This window comes from Aplysia californica, unplaced genomic scaffold, assembly GCF_000002075.1.
Source record: "Aplysia californica isolate F4 #8 unplaced genomic scaffold, AplCal3.0 scaffold00142, whole genome shotgun sequence".
NCBI classification, from domain to species: Eukaryota; Metazoa; Mollusca; class Gastropoda; order Aplysiida; family Aplysiidae; genus Aplysia; species Aplysia californica.
The window spans coordinates 770,563-787,052 of record NW_004797412.1 but is presented as its reverse complement, the minus strand read 5'-3'; the positions used below and the strand labels follow the sequence as shown (position 1 = coordinate 787,052).

At 38.5% G+C, this 16,490-nt stretch overlaps 1 protein-coding gene across 4 annotated transcripts in view; it reads left to right on the top strand.

Annotated features, from left to right (window-relative positions):
• Nucleotides 1-29: 29 nt before the first annotated feature.
• The window catches only part of LOC101846345 (protein polybromo-1), a 67,512-nt gene continuing 51,051 nt past the window's right edge, over nt 30-16,490 (top strand). The window contains exons 1-12 of one of the 4 annotated variants that reach the window (XM_035969373.1): nt 30-130; nt 3,581-3,700; nt 3,950-4,195; nt 5,019-5,198; nt 6,089-6,286; nt 6,985-7,152; nt 7,987-8,078; nt 10,215-10,457; nt 11,560-11,629; nt 13,078-13,176; nt 14,040-14,102; nt 16,114-16,194. In XM_035969373.1, the coding sequence (XP_035825266.1) occupies nt 3,599-3,700; nt 3,950-4,195; nt 5,019-5,198; nt 6,089-6,286; nt 6,985-7,152; nt 7,987-8,078; nt 10,215-10,457; nt 11,560-11,629; nt 13,078-13,176; nt 14,040-14,102; nt 16,114-16,194 (1,542 nt within the window). In that variant the 5' untranslated portion in view covers nt 30-130; nt 3,581-3,598. The other 3 variants (XM_035969372.1, XM_035969374.1, XM_035969375.1) reach the window with 3 other exon arrangements.

Genomic DNA, 16,490 nt, shown 5'->3' with positions numbered 1-16,490 from the left:
CACTCAGCGTGAGTGAAATGATACTAAGATGGCGGCTTTTTCGACCGTTCTTTACCGACGCTTCGCTTGTCTGTGAATAATTATCATTTGAGAAAACGTTCTTTGATCAACCTTTGTGCAAGCATACCTGGTAGTTTTTAGTGCCTTTTTATATAACTGAAACTATATCGTAACCTGCCTGCTTAAAGTCTGGTAACATATTCTTTGAACACGCGAAGGTAGGCAGTCTCTTTGTTTTCTTTTCAGTAAGGGAGATAACCATCAATTATTTATAAATATGTGCCTTTTTGCATCGAGATAAATAATCTTTCTCATTCCCATAACTTATAACTATCATCAGAATTAATAATAAGTACAATTTTAACTTTGCTACCTTGAAAGGACTCCACATCTTTTCAGTGCTTTCAACATTGTGTGTGTCAGTCCTAGATCACCTTAGGCCTTAGGCTGTGACTGTGAGGCAAAGGCTAAGGCCTCTGCCTCTGTAGATCATGTTGTGGTTGTGAAATGTGAGTGCCTGTCTTGTCTTACTCTTAGAGACAGTCTCCTTCTCACTCAGGTCCAAGTGTCTGACTGGCTGATCATGCTGATGAGTCTCATTGAATATGATGTGATCCCTTTTCTTAATTGAGAGCGTTCGAGTTAGTCTTGCTTTTATACGAAGTGTATACACAGACCCGGTAACCGGGAACAAAGTCACGAAGTATACAGACCCGGTAGGGGAACTCTTTTGTGATTTCGGGAAGTTTCAGCCCCTAGACCTGGTAGAAATCTAGTGTGAGTGTGTGTGTGTGTGTGTGTGTGTGTGAGAGAGAGAGAGAAAGAGAGGAGGGTGCTAGCAAAGCTATTCTCACCCGCCGGAAGTTCTCGCAAGATCAACTCCTCCCCTCTTCTCTCTCTCTCTGTCTCTTTCTGAATACTGTCTATCGGTGTGGACGATCAAATTGACCAAAACAAAGTTAAAAAATGATGTTAAAACACAAAAGTAAATTAATTTGGTTGTCTACAAAGATGCTACGGCTATTTAACTTTTCGAATCGAGCCGAACTACGCGGGTCGCCATTTTGTTTTGCCCGGAAATTCTCGCGCTACTCCTCTCTCTCTTTCTCTCTCTCTCTCCACTGCCCACAGACAAAATTGTACGCTTTTAGTAGGCTACAGTTGTAATGGAACGTTTGTTCACGGCACAGAATTCTACAATTTTTCTGTTATCACAGTGTAGAATTCTGTGGTTTAGGGTGAACGCAAAATTTGGTGAACGCGCACCGGGTGAGAATAGCCACAAGACTCGCCTGCACTATTCTTACTCCGGGTGAGAATAGAGGTGGCCGCTAGCAAAATGTATATATGACATGCCCCAGTTGGCAGGAGGGAACAAGAGAAAGATAGAGTGGGAAATAGGTGGGAACAAAGGAAGACAGAGACAAACAAAGAAAAAGAGAAGGCGGTAAATTTTTACTTTCACTCCCGCACACAGATGCACTGTTTCAGGGGTCAAACTGCTGTACTGTTTGCTGCAGATCACACATAAAGCCACTAAAACTATCGCAAATCAATTATTTTCAAGACAATTTCAAATCTAACTGTAAAATATCAAATTATGGGTATAAACAGGGGGGGCATGCCCCCCTGTAACCCCCCAGATTTTCTTTCACCCCAGTGAGGGCCAGTGGGGCAGGCCCCCCTGGAACCCCCCGATTGGTCCAAAGCATGTCTATCTCGGTTAAAAACAATCAAATATTTCAAAAACTATTAAATTGCGACGGAAATGAAGTTGATATTCGTGTTTAGTAGAAAATAGATAACTGGTAGCTGAGTGTGAGACGGGAGGGAAAGTAAAAAAATACCGAGAAGGCAAGCGATACACAGAGAGAGAGAGAGAGAGAGAGAGAGAGAGAGAGAGAGAGAGAGAGAGAGAGAGAGAGAGAGAGAGAGAGAGAGAGAGAGAGAGAGAGAGAGGGGTGGGGGTGGGGGACTGCTCGACTGAAATTATGACATTGTAGCTTGTTCTTTTCTTCAAATTGTGATTCCTCCAACTCCAAAACGTAGGAAAAACGATCGTTCATCAAAAAGACATCCGCAATCTTCATTTAGATCTAGGCTAGCCGCGAAACTAGATCAAAGATTTAAGTCTGTCTGCCTAGATCTAGATCTAGACCATAGATCTAGAAGAACCTAGGTCTACTCTGAGCCAAGAGGGCGCTGAAACTCTCCGACATCATAAAAGAGTTCCATTACCGGGTCTGTATACTTTGTGACTTCGTTCCCGGTTACCGGGTCTGTATACACTCCCAGGAATCCCGCTTTTATAAGCCGTCATTATTCGGACTCGAGTCCGAATAAGGGAGGACTTTCGTAACGAGCGACCGCTCTGAGACAGAGCAGAATTGAGGGCTTGGGGAGGGGGTAAGGGTAGGGTTAGGGGTAGGGGTAGGGTTAGACTAAGTTAGGGGTAGGGTTAGGTCTAGGCCTCTTCTTTATTGTGTTTGATGGGGTGGTCGCTCGTTACGGAAGTCCTTCCCCGAATAACATTTTTTCATATTCGGACTTGAGTCCGAATTTAAAAAATTAATATTCGACTTGAGTCCGAATGTGAAAAAATGTTATTCGGACACGGGTCCGGAAAAAAGAAAGTGTCTTCGTTCTATAGATCTAACGTTCAGTGCTTCCAATTTTCCGCCATTTTTTAGTTTCCCCCACACCTTATTTGCCAATCCGATGCCCGCCGCCTCATTGATACGCCCCCCCCCCCCCCCCCCCCCCCAAATTTCCCACTTTCTTTGTTGTAGAAAAAGGTAAAATTGAAGATTAGCAGATCACCTGGCTGGCACCTTCATATTATGAGCAGTGTAAAAAAAAAAAAAGACCGATTCGTTCAAATACACTGTAAGTGTAAGCCTGTGTCATCTCGATTGTTTACCAAGAACAGTGTGTATACTAACTTACAAGTTCACATAAAAAATAAAACTATTTTATGAAAGAAGAAAGATGGATCTTTATTTTGATGTTGTATTACCGGACTTAGACACATCAGTAGCAATCCATGTAGATGTAGCAGAAAAGTGCTTATTTTTGTTTTAAAAAACCCCCTAAATTAACACAAAATCAGTCAAAGACTTGCCCAGTCACCTTGGACTACCCTTTGTAAGCCACACAAAAATGAAATTTTAACCAGATGCTGATTTGTGTAAAGTTAGATGTATAAACAAACTGCTAATAATGTCGTCTTCATCGTGTTTTTTGCCGTTGTCATTGTGATTCCTCTCCTGTGACAACAATATGATGCAATTAAATTGACTTGGTGTAAAATTTACAGCAAATTCAAATTTGTCATATTTTCAGAGGGGAGGAAGAGGGGCTCTTGAATTAAAAGTGGGTGTATATCATGGCCAGTAGTAAACCGTGAGAGTAAAATAAAACCAAAATTTTGTTAGTCAAAGATAGATCATGGTTAGTTATAATTGAGATGGACAGTCATGGGTTAATTATCAATTGTCATATATGATAATATAATATTGTTATAATAAAACCAATTACTCATTGACATTATTTTGAAAAACTGACTCAAATTTTTTTCCAGATTACATCTACTTTGACCATGCCGAGGAAAAGGCCCAGACCTGATATGAAAGAAGAAGGGGAGGAAATTCCTGGGCCCTCACAAGTGAAAAAAAAGCGAAAGATCTTGAACTATGATCCTGTAAGTAATATTTGTGCTTTCCATGATTTTTTGGGGTATTTTTGTTTTCATAGAAGAAAGAGTGTATGTCTACTGAAGATTTTTATAAGTTTGAGCCTTTCACTTTGCTTTGGAAGGTATTAGAGCATATGCCCAAGAGTTGCAGTGGCTTTTGTAAGACAAGGAAAAGCTGAATGCAGCAGATGCTTTTGTTTGATTATTTATGTTGAATGACGTATTAAAAAAAAATTTGTTTTTCCCCATTCACAGCATGAAATAATTCTGGAGCTCTATGACACAGTTCGTAACCACAAGACAGAGGATGGAAGACTTCTGTGTGAATCCTTTATCAGGGTTCCGAAAAGACGATCCGCTGCAGATTATTATGACGTTGTTACCACCCCCATTGATTTGCTGAAAATTCAGCAAAGGGTGAAAACAGACAATTATGACTATGTGGATCAACTCAGCGCAGATGTTTTGCTGATGGTGAACAATGCAAAAGCGTACTACAAGGTAATATTGTACTGTGGTGCACTTTGTCTTCAGCCTTTATTTTATTCTCCTGAAAACTTACTTAGATTATAATATCTTCTTGGTTTATTTCCATACAGAGTGGAGGTGCTAACTGGCACATTGTTATTGATCCTGTTTTCAAAGTTCTGATACGCTTTCTGGCAGATTGTGCTGCCTTGAAGTCATTAACAAACTTTTCCTTGATTCTGTGAACAGGGTTTGTGTCAAGATCAGAGATAATCCATAATGATGAAGACTAACTCACTTAAAATTCATACTTTGTGTGAGATCGGAAAAGGCCCATATGAATTATGATCTCAGGTCTTGTCGCTTGCAATACAGGCCTGTAAAATTTGCTTTCATCATTAGAGAGTTAAATTTTCCTACTGTATTGAGAAGGCTTCCCCTTGACGCTGAATGGCAATAGAGGATGAAAAAAAAAAGGTATTGAGAAGGCTGTATAGTCTCAGCTCTTTAGAAAGGGGTGAGGAAGGGGAGTTTAGCGGTATGATGCTTTTAGCAAGATGGAGGTTGAAAAACAAAAACTGTTCACTGTTATTCAAAGCTTAAAAATCTGTCATACAATGTAATTAACACACCAAAGCAACTATCAGAAAATTAACTTCATAATAGTTCTATTCCACATGATGGTAATAAATAGTCTTACTTTTAGAGGTTTCAGCGTGTGTTTCTTGACTACTGATAAGATGTCTTATTTGTCAGTTTCCCTTGTAATTTAATTTTTTTTTCTCTTTTACGATTTGTACCCTTTATTGACTTTTTCCTTATGAGTTATTCTTTCTTTATTCAATGCATCCCCCAGAAAACATCCCAGGAATACAAAGATGCTTGTGATTTGATGGAACTTTATGAGGAGACGAGAGCTGATTTGGTAGAAGCTGTGTTTGGTAGTGGGGACAGAAGTGATCGCTTAAGCAGAAAGACTCCTGTCGTCAAGGATACTGTGGATCTGCCAGAGCCTGAAGAGAAGGATGATGATGAGGTTTGCTCCTTCAGTTTCCTTTTACTTTACTTTTCTGATCCAGCGGCCATCTGCGTTCTAGCCGTTCGAGCTGTCAATATGACAAAGAATATACAAGTTTTTATCAGCTGTGTTTTGTCGCTGTATAAAGTATTTCCGATATCTGGGGAGGTAGGTAAGTAGGTGCATATATGCAGGTGGCTAAGTGCAGGGCAGGTAAAGAGGTGGTGTGATACTGTTTCATCCTGGCAGTCAGGTAGGGTATCCTAGCGGATCCTATTTAGGTAGGAATCCAGTGGGATATGTTGTGTTCCCAGGCGAAAGATAGTGACTTGCTCTCTTCTACTGAGGGAAATTAGTGCGTCTTTTGAGTTGGGAGCAGTTTCCTTTTAATGCAAAGTTTCTCCTTGGTTGTTTGATAAAAAAAGGCTCAGATGTCAGTTGATGCCAAGTGTTTCAGCAGTTGTTGTGATTCTGGATTGATGTTAAATGAGCCATCGGAGTATTGATAATTGACCCTGATGCTGGATTCACTGGCTTCTAGTTTTTCCTGTGAGGTGCTCTGTTCCTCAAAATGAATTCTTTTTTTTTATTGCTGAAATATGCTATGGGTTTTTCTGGATTCTGTTGTAAGGGTTTGCAAATTTTGGGTGCCAGGCTATTGTGATCTATTTTCAACCTCTATGGCAATTGTTTTCCTTTCAGGTCATAATATGTAAATGTTTCAATATTGACTTGTAAAGTTTGGCTGGTGAACTCATGATACAGGTGATGGAGGTGGAGAGTATGACTGCAGTGCACTTTTTAAAAGTTTGTTTATAATTTCCCCACTTTTGCTCTGGAACTGGTTGATATCAACAGAAGAAAAGCCACTTTAAAGGAAAGTTTTATCTTTCTGTTGTGTTCCCCAGAGTGAAGACGAGGAAGAAGAAGAAGAAGATGGCAATCAAAGCGATGCCTCAAAACAGCCGTCTGAAGGGCGTGAGAGAAGCGCCAGTGTTTCTGAAGAAATTGCTGAGGATTTGGAGCAGTTGTTTGCGGCGATTGTGACCACGAGAGATGGAGATAGAGACATCAGTCAGGCTTTCCAGCTGTTACCTCAGAAATCGGTAAGTTTTGTGACCATGCAGAGCATTTTTAAATATAACTGTTCTATTGCTTAGTAAAGTAGGTTTCCATGTTTCTTTGTTCCTAGTTTTCTCATAGAGTCTTGAGGATTTCAAGATGAGGCATTCTTACAATTCTAAAGTTTGCTAATTAAAGCAGGAAAGAGATCTTGTATTTATATATTTATATTATGTAATTTTGAGGGAAAATAAATGGTGATATAATAAATAGTATATTTCGTAATCTTTCTTAAAAGCGAGAAGCAACGTGTCATATTTAATTGATGTGTATAAAGTAAGAAGCAGAAGTGATCGACTTTATATCCGCTTTGTTTGTCTTTCTTGTCATTGGGTGTAATGTCACACTTTATTTTAGCGTCTCTAAAACTGAGTAAATGGTAAATTGTAGAATGTTTTTTTGCAATTCATCGCCTTGGAAACTTAACTTCCTAGTTTTGTTTATTTTTGTCATGACTGATGAAACCTTGTAATATGCATCTGTTGTTTGATTCATGAAGAGGATGCAAATTGTTTAACATCAGTTTTAAGGGAAATGAGTCATTGCCTTTTGAAGATTTCCCAGCTATGCTTCTATAACATCCTATTTGACAGGACATTTAAACATTTTTTTCCTTATTTACAAAGTAAGCCAAACATTCTTGCCTATGTTTTTCCTAATGGCCTATCCATTCTGTGCGCAGAAATATCCCCAGTACTATGATGTGATTAAGAATCCCATTGATCTGAAGATGATCGCCACGAAGATCCAGGAATCGAAGTACACCAGTTTGGATGATTTGGAAAGGGATCTGCTGCTTATGGTCAAGAATGCTAAAGCTTTCAATGAACCCAAGTCTCTGATCTACAGGGTAAGTTCACAACCAAGTAGCAGTAATCTATTGGTACTTGAAAGAGCAGCAAACATGTATGCCTACGTAAAAATAAAACAAATCTCTTAAAAGAATATGCGAAGATTTTGGGTGTGATGTTGATGTTTATGATGCTGTGTTAGAACATCATGGAAAATACTTACTGATGGGAACATTTTTTATTCCTGTTGGAGAGTTTTGAAATTGTTATTTCGCGGCCTCAGTGCTTTCTTGTCGTATCTCCATTTTTTTAAACAGTGAAAATGTGACATCTTCTTCAGCTCACTCTTTGTTATGAAGTGTTTTCACTGTCATTAAAAATGGAGATATGACAAGAGAGCACTGGGGTAGCAATCTGTTTACCAAAATACAAGTGACGGACATAGCGCGAGAGTTTGTGATGTGATCAAAGGTACTCTGATTTTTAATGATGAATTCAAGGGAATGGGCGTGCTGTGTCAAGTTCTGCTCATGAAAGGAAGTAATGATTTATTTTTTCTGAAGTTTGCTGTTTCTTAAGTGTTACACTAAGAAGCATGCTTGCACTGTGTGCTTCCCGTGAAGCTGAGAATGTTTCTGAGTGTTCTATGGTCTGCAGGGGTATTAATAATAATATAGTGTGTAAAGCGCATAGAGCTTGCTGTCGAGGGAGGATATGTGCTATACAAATGCTACTTACTATCATTCAGCTGCTAACTAGCTGTCTTTATAGGCTTAGTCTTATTTTTATTTCTGAGCTTGATAAGTTTTTTTTGTTTTTTTTTGTTGTTGTAACTAGATGCTTGAATGAAAAAAGCAGTTACATTTCATATTCTCATGTCTGTTTGATTTTAGGATGCTGTCACATTGAAAAGAGTCATTGGTGAGCGCAAGAGGGAACTGGAATATAAGAAATCTGGCCATGTGAAAAGTAGTGGGAGACTAAGGTGAGAATTGCGTTGTAGTTTTTGTGTATTTAGATTAGGCCGCAGGGCTAGAACCCAGATGGCAGCTGGATCGGAAAAGTAAGTAAGTGTATTTAAATCTGTGTTATTATTTTAATTTTGTGTGCTGACAAGTACCCCTAGAAGGCACCGATGTACTTTAGTTTACCAGGCCTGGTTTCTTTAACCCTATCCGTACGCCTGGGGTCATTTTCTACGCCAGGGGTTGTATTCTTCACATTCTAGAATACTCCTAGTAATAATAATAATAAATAGCATTTTGCGCATTTCCATTTCCTAAAAGATGCTCAATGCGCATTACAACGAAAAAGACATCACATCTTTAAAATTAATCGACAAGTGTGTACGTAAAAAAAAGTATTATACATGTAATATAAATGCATATGTGTAAAATTTTATATGAGAAAAACAGGCTCGCAGTGAGGTTGAAAATTTGTTAATTAAAAATATACAATGCAATAAAAATTCACGAATGGTCACAATAAAGTTGAAATGTGAGTAACTAGAAACATTCATTAAAACATTAATTCTATACAGATAGAAACACATTTCCGTTCTCTCTCTCTCTCTCTCTCTCTCTCTCTCTCTCTCTCTCTCTCTCTCTCTCCCCCCCTCTCTCTCTATCTCTCTCTCTCTCTCTTTTTTCTCTCTATCTCTCTCTCTTTTTTTCTCTCTCTCTCATTCTCTCATGCTATTTCTTCAGTCTCACAGTCTGGCATACACATGCATATATATCACAGTACATCATTATGACAGGTATGCTTTTGTGAATAAAAAATGCTTCAGCTGATTTTTGAAAATGGAAATTGTTGGAGCAGATCTTATTTTATATGGGAGTTCGTTCCATACCTGGGGACCAAAGAACAAAAAGGAACGCTCGTCGTATGTTTTATAATTTTGTTTTGGAGTTTTAAGAATTAGATTATCAGAGGCTGATCTAAGGGCTCTATGTGGATGATATATTTCCAGGAATGTTTTAAGATAAAAAGGTGCACTATCATTTATACATTTAAAACAGAGAACGGCAGTTTTGTATTTGGTCCTTTCTTTTATTGGCAGCCAGTGTAGTTCTTTCAGAATTGGTGTTACGTGCGCTGATTTCTTTTGTTTCATTATCAATTTTGCTACTTGATTTTGGAGTACTTGTAACTTTGATAGTTTTTCGGATGTCGAACCGGACAAAATAGCTTTACAGTAATCTAACTTTGATAAAATGAGTGTTGTTACAAGTGTCTTGGCTGCTGCTTTAGTTAAATAATTTCTTACACTGCCAATTTTCTTAAGCTGAAAGTAAATACTTTTGCTGAGCTGGCTAATTTGGGAGGACATAGACATATCATAATCCAACTGAACCCCTAGATTTTTAAGACTTCTTTTTGAACGAATGGTATGGTTATTAATATCAATATGTAGCTCTGGGAGATCTCTTTGAAACTTTCAGATTTTCTCAAAAAATAATTTTGACAGACTGCTATGCAAAGCCTACTCATCGGATTAGCGAGTAAATTTCCTCTTTGGAAAGTGGGGGCACAGAGTTTCCCCACGTCTTATGGATACGATAGTAAAACGCGACGTACGGGTAGGGTTAAAAGGAAGACGACAAACCCCAGCTACGTGATTTTTGGCTATGTTCATGGACTGAGTCCATTTTTCACCTCAGCTGAAGTGTTACAACAACCTTGAATTTCTTTGCCTCACTCAGTTCAGTTACTTACTATGGGTGGAGTTGTTTCGGCAAAATCCACTTCAAATTGTTTCGAGTACTTATGTATTGTCTGTGAATTTCATGATCTCTTGTGTAATATAAAAATATATTAAGTTTAGACTCTGAAGAGTTTTACCGAGGTTAAACAGTTTTGTCCCTTGAGTGGGTGGTTGGCGGGTGCTCTGGTGTGGTTTGCTCCTTCATACCAATCAAACATCTGTCGTCCTCATCTCCCCTCCTTTTTTGTGTTTGTTACTCTCTTGTAACACTTCTAATCTTCGAAACTTATATGACCTTATTGTGTTGCAAGTGCCGTAAAACACTTACTAAAACTGACCCTTGAGTCGATGGGTACAAACATAGAAACTGCTGAATTACCATCACCAACGAGAACCTCTTCTATTTTTGATCAGCAAAACCAAGGACAGAATCATAATCCAGAAAATGTCTGCTGTCTGCGCGGCGCTGAAGTATCAGTCGTCCGAGGATGATGGCGCGTCGTCCAGTCAGTTCGAGATGGACTCGGAGGCAGAGGGCACAGGCAATGACCTTGTGGAGGACGACCCTCAGTGGATCCTTTACAACCATGTCAAGAATGTCACAGGGGATGATGGAGACTCTCTTTCGGAGCCTTTCCAAAAGCTTCCAAGCAAAAAGTGCGTTTCAAATCAGACGAAAATGTACTGAAGTCTTTTGATCAAAGTTAATCAAGAGATTTTTGGTTTGACTCCCATATTACATGTGTTTTAACATATGATGGCATGTTTCAAATAATTTCATTCTTAGTTTAGATAATATAGATGTAATTATAATAATAATGATAATAGATAACATTTGTATTATGCAAATTCGTTGCCTAACAGCGAGCTCTATGTGTTTTACTATCTATACCAATACCACAGCAGACCTGATGGCATTCTGAAACGATCTTAACTTCCTGGGAAGCATGCAGTGCAAACTGCCATTTTTAGGCGCTAAAACGCTAACATATTGACAAGATCTACATCCGGGTACCCATTCCCACCTGGGTTAAGTAGGAAAAATTTGTGTGAAGGGCCTTTTCCAAAAACACAATGTCAGGCCTGTGGCTTGAACCCCGAACTCACAACCTCAGGATTATGAGTCTGATAGCCTAACCACAAGACTACAGACGCCACAAATGCACATAAAAAATGACAAATAAATCTCGTGTAACAGGAATACATCTGTACCTGTTAAAAAAAAGTCCTTTTTTAAAGTTAATTTTGGTTTACTGAAATGTTTTTCTCTGATTGTCATGATGTTGTTTTTTTTTTTCTTTTAATGTTTTTCCTTTGTGTTTGAAAAATTATGTAATTAGTTATACCAGTGGTTGTTGTGATATGTTCAGTTCACAAGCTAGTTTAGTTTTGCAGAGCAATCACCAGAGTGGTTCACTTTGGCAAAGTGGGTGGTTGGTGGGTGCTCTGGTGTGGTTTGCTTCTTCTTTCCTATCAAACAGCTATTGTCCTTATCTCCCCTTCTTCTTTTTTATGTTTGTTACTCTCCTGTAACACCTCTAATCTTCTGGGCTCATATGACCGTATACAGTTGCGAGCTCTGTAAAACCTCTACTAAAACAAACTAAAGTAGAAATACATTTTCTTTGACATTATGAGGGCAGTTATGACTGTTCTTTTTAAAAATCTATAATGTAATATTATTGTGGAGTTTTGTGTTTTTGTGTCTGTATGAAGAAAAACTGTTTTGTATTTGAGCATATTTCTGTTCTGTCCTCAGATTTTACCCAGATTACTATAAAGAGATCAAGAAGCCAATGTCTTTGCATAAAATACGTTACAAGATTGAGGTAATTGTTTTTGCTATGTTGTTTTTTAAAGATAATAGGAAAATCCTATAATATAACTAGTTTTGTGTTCAGAAAATTTTTAACAATTGGAAAATTGTCATGTTTTTTTTTCTTTATATTTTATTTGTATTGGTGTTTGTTGTACTGGTGTGGCTTTATCAAGCTTAAGAAAGTTGTCTAAATTCTTGTGTGTCGGGAAGAATGCTACACTTCAACGAAAACATGCAGAAGTTCCTCGATTTATGTCTTTTCAAAGGTACCTTAAGCATCAGCCATAGTTTCTTAGTTTTAAGATAAGATAATACCTTTTAATCCCAGAGGGAAATTTTTCTTGGCTGTACAGGACCGTAAAAACACATGCAGGTATACATAAAAAATCTAAATTATATATTACTTTCATTAAAATTCAACACGAAAAGAGAAGTAAAGCTGACAAAATGTACATATCACATCAGACGCATCATTCAACCACATGTAGGAATTTGATTAGAAGACCTAACTGTCAGCTGCTGAGGTGTTTTTAAAATGAGCTAGATACATGCAGGGGCTCCCAAAATATTTTTTCCATGAGAGAATGTCAGGTGCAAGATCTTACAAGGGTGTAAAATAAAAAGGTTAGACAATTCTCTGTATCTTTGGACGGGAATCGAAGCTCTGTTCAAAGAAATTTGTCTTGAAAGGAGAGACTATTCCTGGGCTTATAACCCCCCCCCCCCCCCCCCTGAATAAAGTCTCGCACAATGTGAAGGAAATAGAAAAATATGTGAGGCAGTGTGGTGAAATTAGGCGGTCGTCAAATTTTGGGCATGTGGAGTTATTGGTATCATCTGAAAGCTGATTCATTTGCCTTGCTTCCAATGAAATAACTATCCAATTATCTGTAATAGAAGTCATGATATTTGCAATTGAAGGAAGTGATGTCGCCTGGTTTCAGTGGTGAAATTAGCGAGATAATGGCCACCAAAGTTGGTAACTCCGATAGCTAAAGAGTCCTTGGAAACTGAAAAATGACCTATTTTGTGCCTTTAATCGATGTTGTTCAGTAAATTCACCTGGCAATCTGTTTATATATGGATGTAAAAGGGGTTGAGCCAAAAAATAAAAATACGATAACAATTTCCAAACTGGCGGAAAAATGCCAGATTTCCAATTTCGTTGTTTTGACGAGCGCCTGATTTCATCACGCTGCCTCACATATTGTTGTCCCTGAACACGATGCTTGATATTTTAAAAAGTGACAGTGGGTGGTTGGCGGGTGCTCTGGTGTGGTTTGCTTCTTCTTTTCTATCAAACACCTATCGTCTTTATCTCCCCTCCTTCTTATTTCTGTTTGTTACTCTTGTAACACCTCTAATCTTCGGCACTTATGTGACCTTATTGTGTTGCAAGTACTGTAAAACTCTTACTAAAACTAAAAGTGACTGAGCCCCTGTTTGCGCACTCCTCAGATGAACATGTACGACACACTTATGGATCTGGCGCGAGACTTCCATCTTACCTTTGAAAATGCCAAGAAGTACAACCAGGACGAATCTCAACTATACAAGGTAACTTGTTTTTTTGTGGGTTTTTTTCCGATTGTCTTTGTCTTTATTTGCCTTGGTCGCATGCAGTAGTGACAATGGTTTTACAAGGGCCCTATTCTGCACTCACCCATGCGCACAACAAACGAGAACATAATTAGTACATTATTATTACATGTTTAAACCGCTCTGCATCACTAACGTTCGTGTTCTCTCTCTCTCTCTCTCTCTCTCTCTCTCTCTCTCTCTCTCTCTCTCTCTCTCTCTCTCTCTCTCTCTCTCTCTCTCTCTCTCTCTCTCTCTCACTCTCTCACAAGGTAACTTGTTTATTTGTCACCCTGTGAATGAATATTTAGCCGACTCTGCTTCGTTTGATTTCAGCTTGTTTCCTTTCACTCACGCAACTGCTTAAAGGTTTTGAGAAATGTTTTGTATTTCATACATGGGATAACATAGTATATGATATATGTGTTTAGCGCAGAGGGTATAATTTTCTTTGATAACTTTTTATAGCTATGATACACGGAGAGTAATGGGGGGAAAGCCTTATTATAGATATGATTTTGTTGCATTTTGATCTATAGATGGGCACTGAGATGGACATATTATATATGTCATTTTTGTGCATGGCTATCCTTGGTTTTCATTAAAAAAATTTCATTGTGGGTGGTTGGTGGGTGCCCTGGTGTGGTTTTTCTCCTTCTTTCCTATCGAACAACTATCGTCTTTATCTCTCCTCCTTCTTTTTTATATTTGTTACTCTCTTGTAACAATTCTAGGCTTCGGCACTTATATGACCTTATTGTGTTGCAACTGCCATAAACCTCTTACTATAAAAATTTAAAAAAATTTCATATGTTTTTTGTTTTTGTTTTTTCGTATTGTAGGATGCTGTCTCTCTGCACCAAGCGATGGTTGATAAGCTGAGGGAGCTTGATGCTGATCTTGCGGTAATAATTCCACCTGCCACTAGTTTCTCTGTTTTCTCATCGCATTTCTCGAGTGTTGTTGCGTCGGGTTGTGTAATACGTACTCTCTACTTTAGTCGAGTTAATTTAGTCTTATTCTTACTTGAGTTCAGTCTATCATTACTCGTTTTTCACTACGCAGTGGCTACTGCAACACATTCTATTATTTCTGCACTGGCCAGGCAGCTTTGGTTTCTCACAGAGGGGGATGTGATGGAATGCAGGGATGTAAATCTTCCGGCTTTTTCCGGCTTTTTTTTCCGGCCGACTTGCCATTTGGGCCCCAGCTTTTGACAAAAGTCTACTATAAACAATACGTATTATATATACTAAATAGAGATTATTTGTTGTAATGCTGTATTCTTATGTCAGTCAATGCGCGCCCGCTGTTTATTTTCCGGCTTTTTTTTTTTCAAAACCTGTTTACATCCCTGGGAATGAGTGCGGCAATATGTGGTGATGCTGCCTGTGGGGTTGGGAATTCCTTTCTCGCAGTTGATTTAGCTGTTTTGAGATATTATTTATAGCTGACCGGAGAACCAACCAGTCTTTAAAACAGAATTAAACTGGAACTTGTGTTGACATAATATGGATGAGTAAAACTCGAGGGGTTTTCTGAAATTTGAAAACAGACCGTTCATTCCTTAACAGAAAATAGATGCGCTGTCATTTGCCTGCAGCTCGTTTTTCACCAGTTGTTTGGAATGTCTCGTATTGTATAGCGACATTTCATTTCTTGAAACCCACAGAAAAGTTGATAAAATTTTTTGCTTGAGCTCGGAATTGATTAAACAGGTTGTATATATGGGTAGAGGGAAATTGTTTTTTTTTTTTTTTGCGGGTTTCAATTTGAAGTATATTACATATATCTCTGGGGGTGAGCAGAGTAAGCCCGAATCCCTGTAAAGAGTTCTCTGTTGACATCCACCCCTTGGCGCTCATATGACCTTATGCATTTGCGAGCGCAGTAAAACATCTACTAAATAAAATAAAAATATGTCTCTGGGTAATTTATTAATAGGAATTGGGCTGGTCTTCTACCAGGCAACCTCTGTAAGTTGTAACAGTTACATGGCCCGTTTTCTTATAAGGAGGCAACTTTCACTGCTAAAACTGAAGTTATAGCAGCCATGTGTTGCATTGCTACTGTTTGGTTTTTGTTCATTTTGTACGTGTCTTTCAATCATTTAATCAATCCTCGTGTCTATAACCTTGTGCTCATCTGTTTATGTGTACAGGTCCGTGCAGTTTTATCTGTCCCTCTAAACCTTTGTTTTTACCTCTAATAACTGTGTGTAATGTTTCCTAGGAGACTGCACTGAAGTTTTTATATAGACTTCTGTTGTTGTAGTGAAATTCACTTTTAATAGGAGTACTTTCATTTGAGAATAGGTGTCCTTTTCATGCTTCAGAGGCTTAATATCATTTTAAACGACTTGCAGATTAGGGCAGGATTCAATCTCAAGAATTAGCACTCTGAAAAAAAGATGGGTTTATTTGTGGTTTGTGTGGTCAGGCACTCTAGAACCAGTTGATCGAATGCCTTCTGTATAGAAATGGCTTAAGATTTCATTTATTGTTTTTTTTTTAATGACTGAATTGTACTTTAAGTGTTAGTGTACAGTGAAAACATTTTGAAGGTTTAGTGATTATTTATGGAATATTTTTCTTCATGCAATCTGTATAGACAATACTATGTCCTCCTTTGGTAAATTTGAGATCTGCTTGTTCAAACCTGAAGGGAACAGTTTTCCTCGACACTTTAAGTCTCTTTTACACAGCGTAAAAGAATGTTATGGTTGTTTGTGTATACTGCCATAGCACCAGCAGACATTTATTCTGGGAATTTCAGAGGGATTATTTTTTTTTATTAAGTTGATACAAGGAAGGTGCAAGTTTTTATTTGTGTTAGAGTACTCTTACCCAAACAGGCATCGTTTCTTTTGCGACATTTCCTTGAGCTGTTTTTATGCCTGTTTTCTCGGCTGCATAGGATGAGTTTATGGAAGATTTGGAAAATGATAATGAGGATGAAGACGATGAAGAGGAGGAGGCCACTATAGAAGGGGAGCGGGTGAGTTCCATTCTCCGTGTTGTTTCCATTACTCGTCCGTGCACCTGTTCTGAGCCAGCGTGGATGACCTTTGTAAATGACGCTGGCCGGCACTGCCCCCAGCCGGCGAACAGGCCGAAAACTCACGGAGTTGTGTAGGTTGTACATGTCAGTTTGATGGGCATTGTGGCTTCCTGCGACATCTTAAAGGTCCTCATTGTATATACATATATGTGTCTGTTTGGCTTTCAAAAACTGCAAATGCTAGCTCTGAATTTGCAGGAACCAAGTGCTTTTATGGAAATGGGGGGCTATAA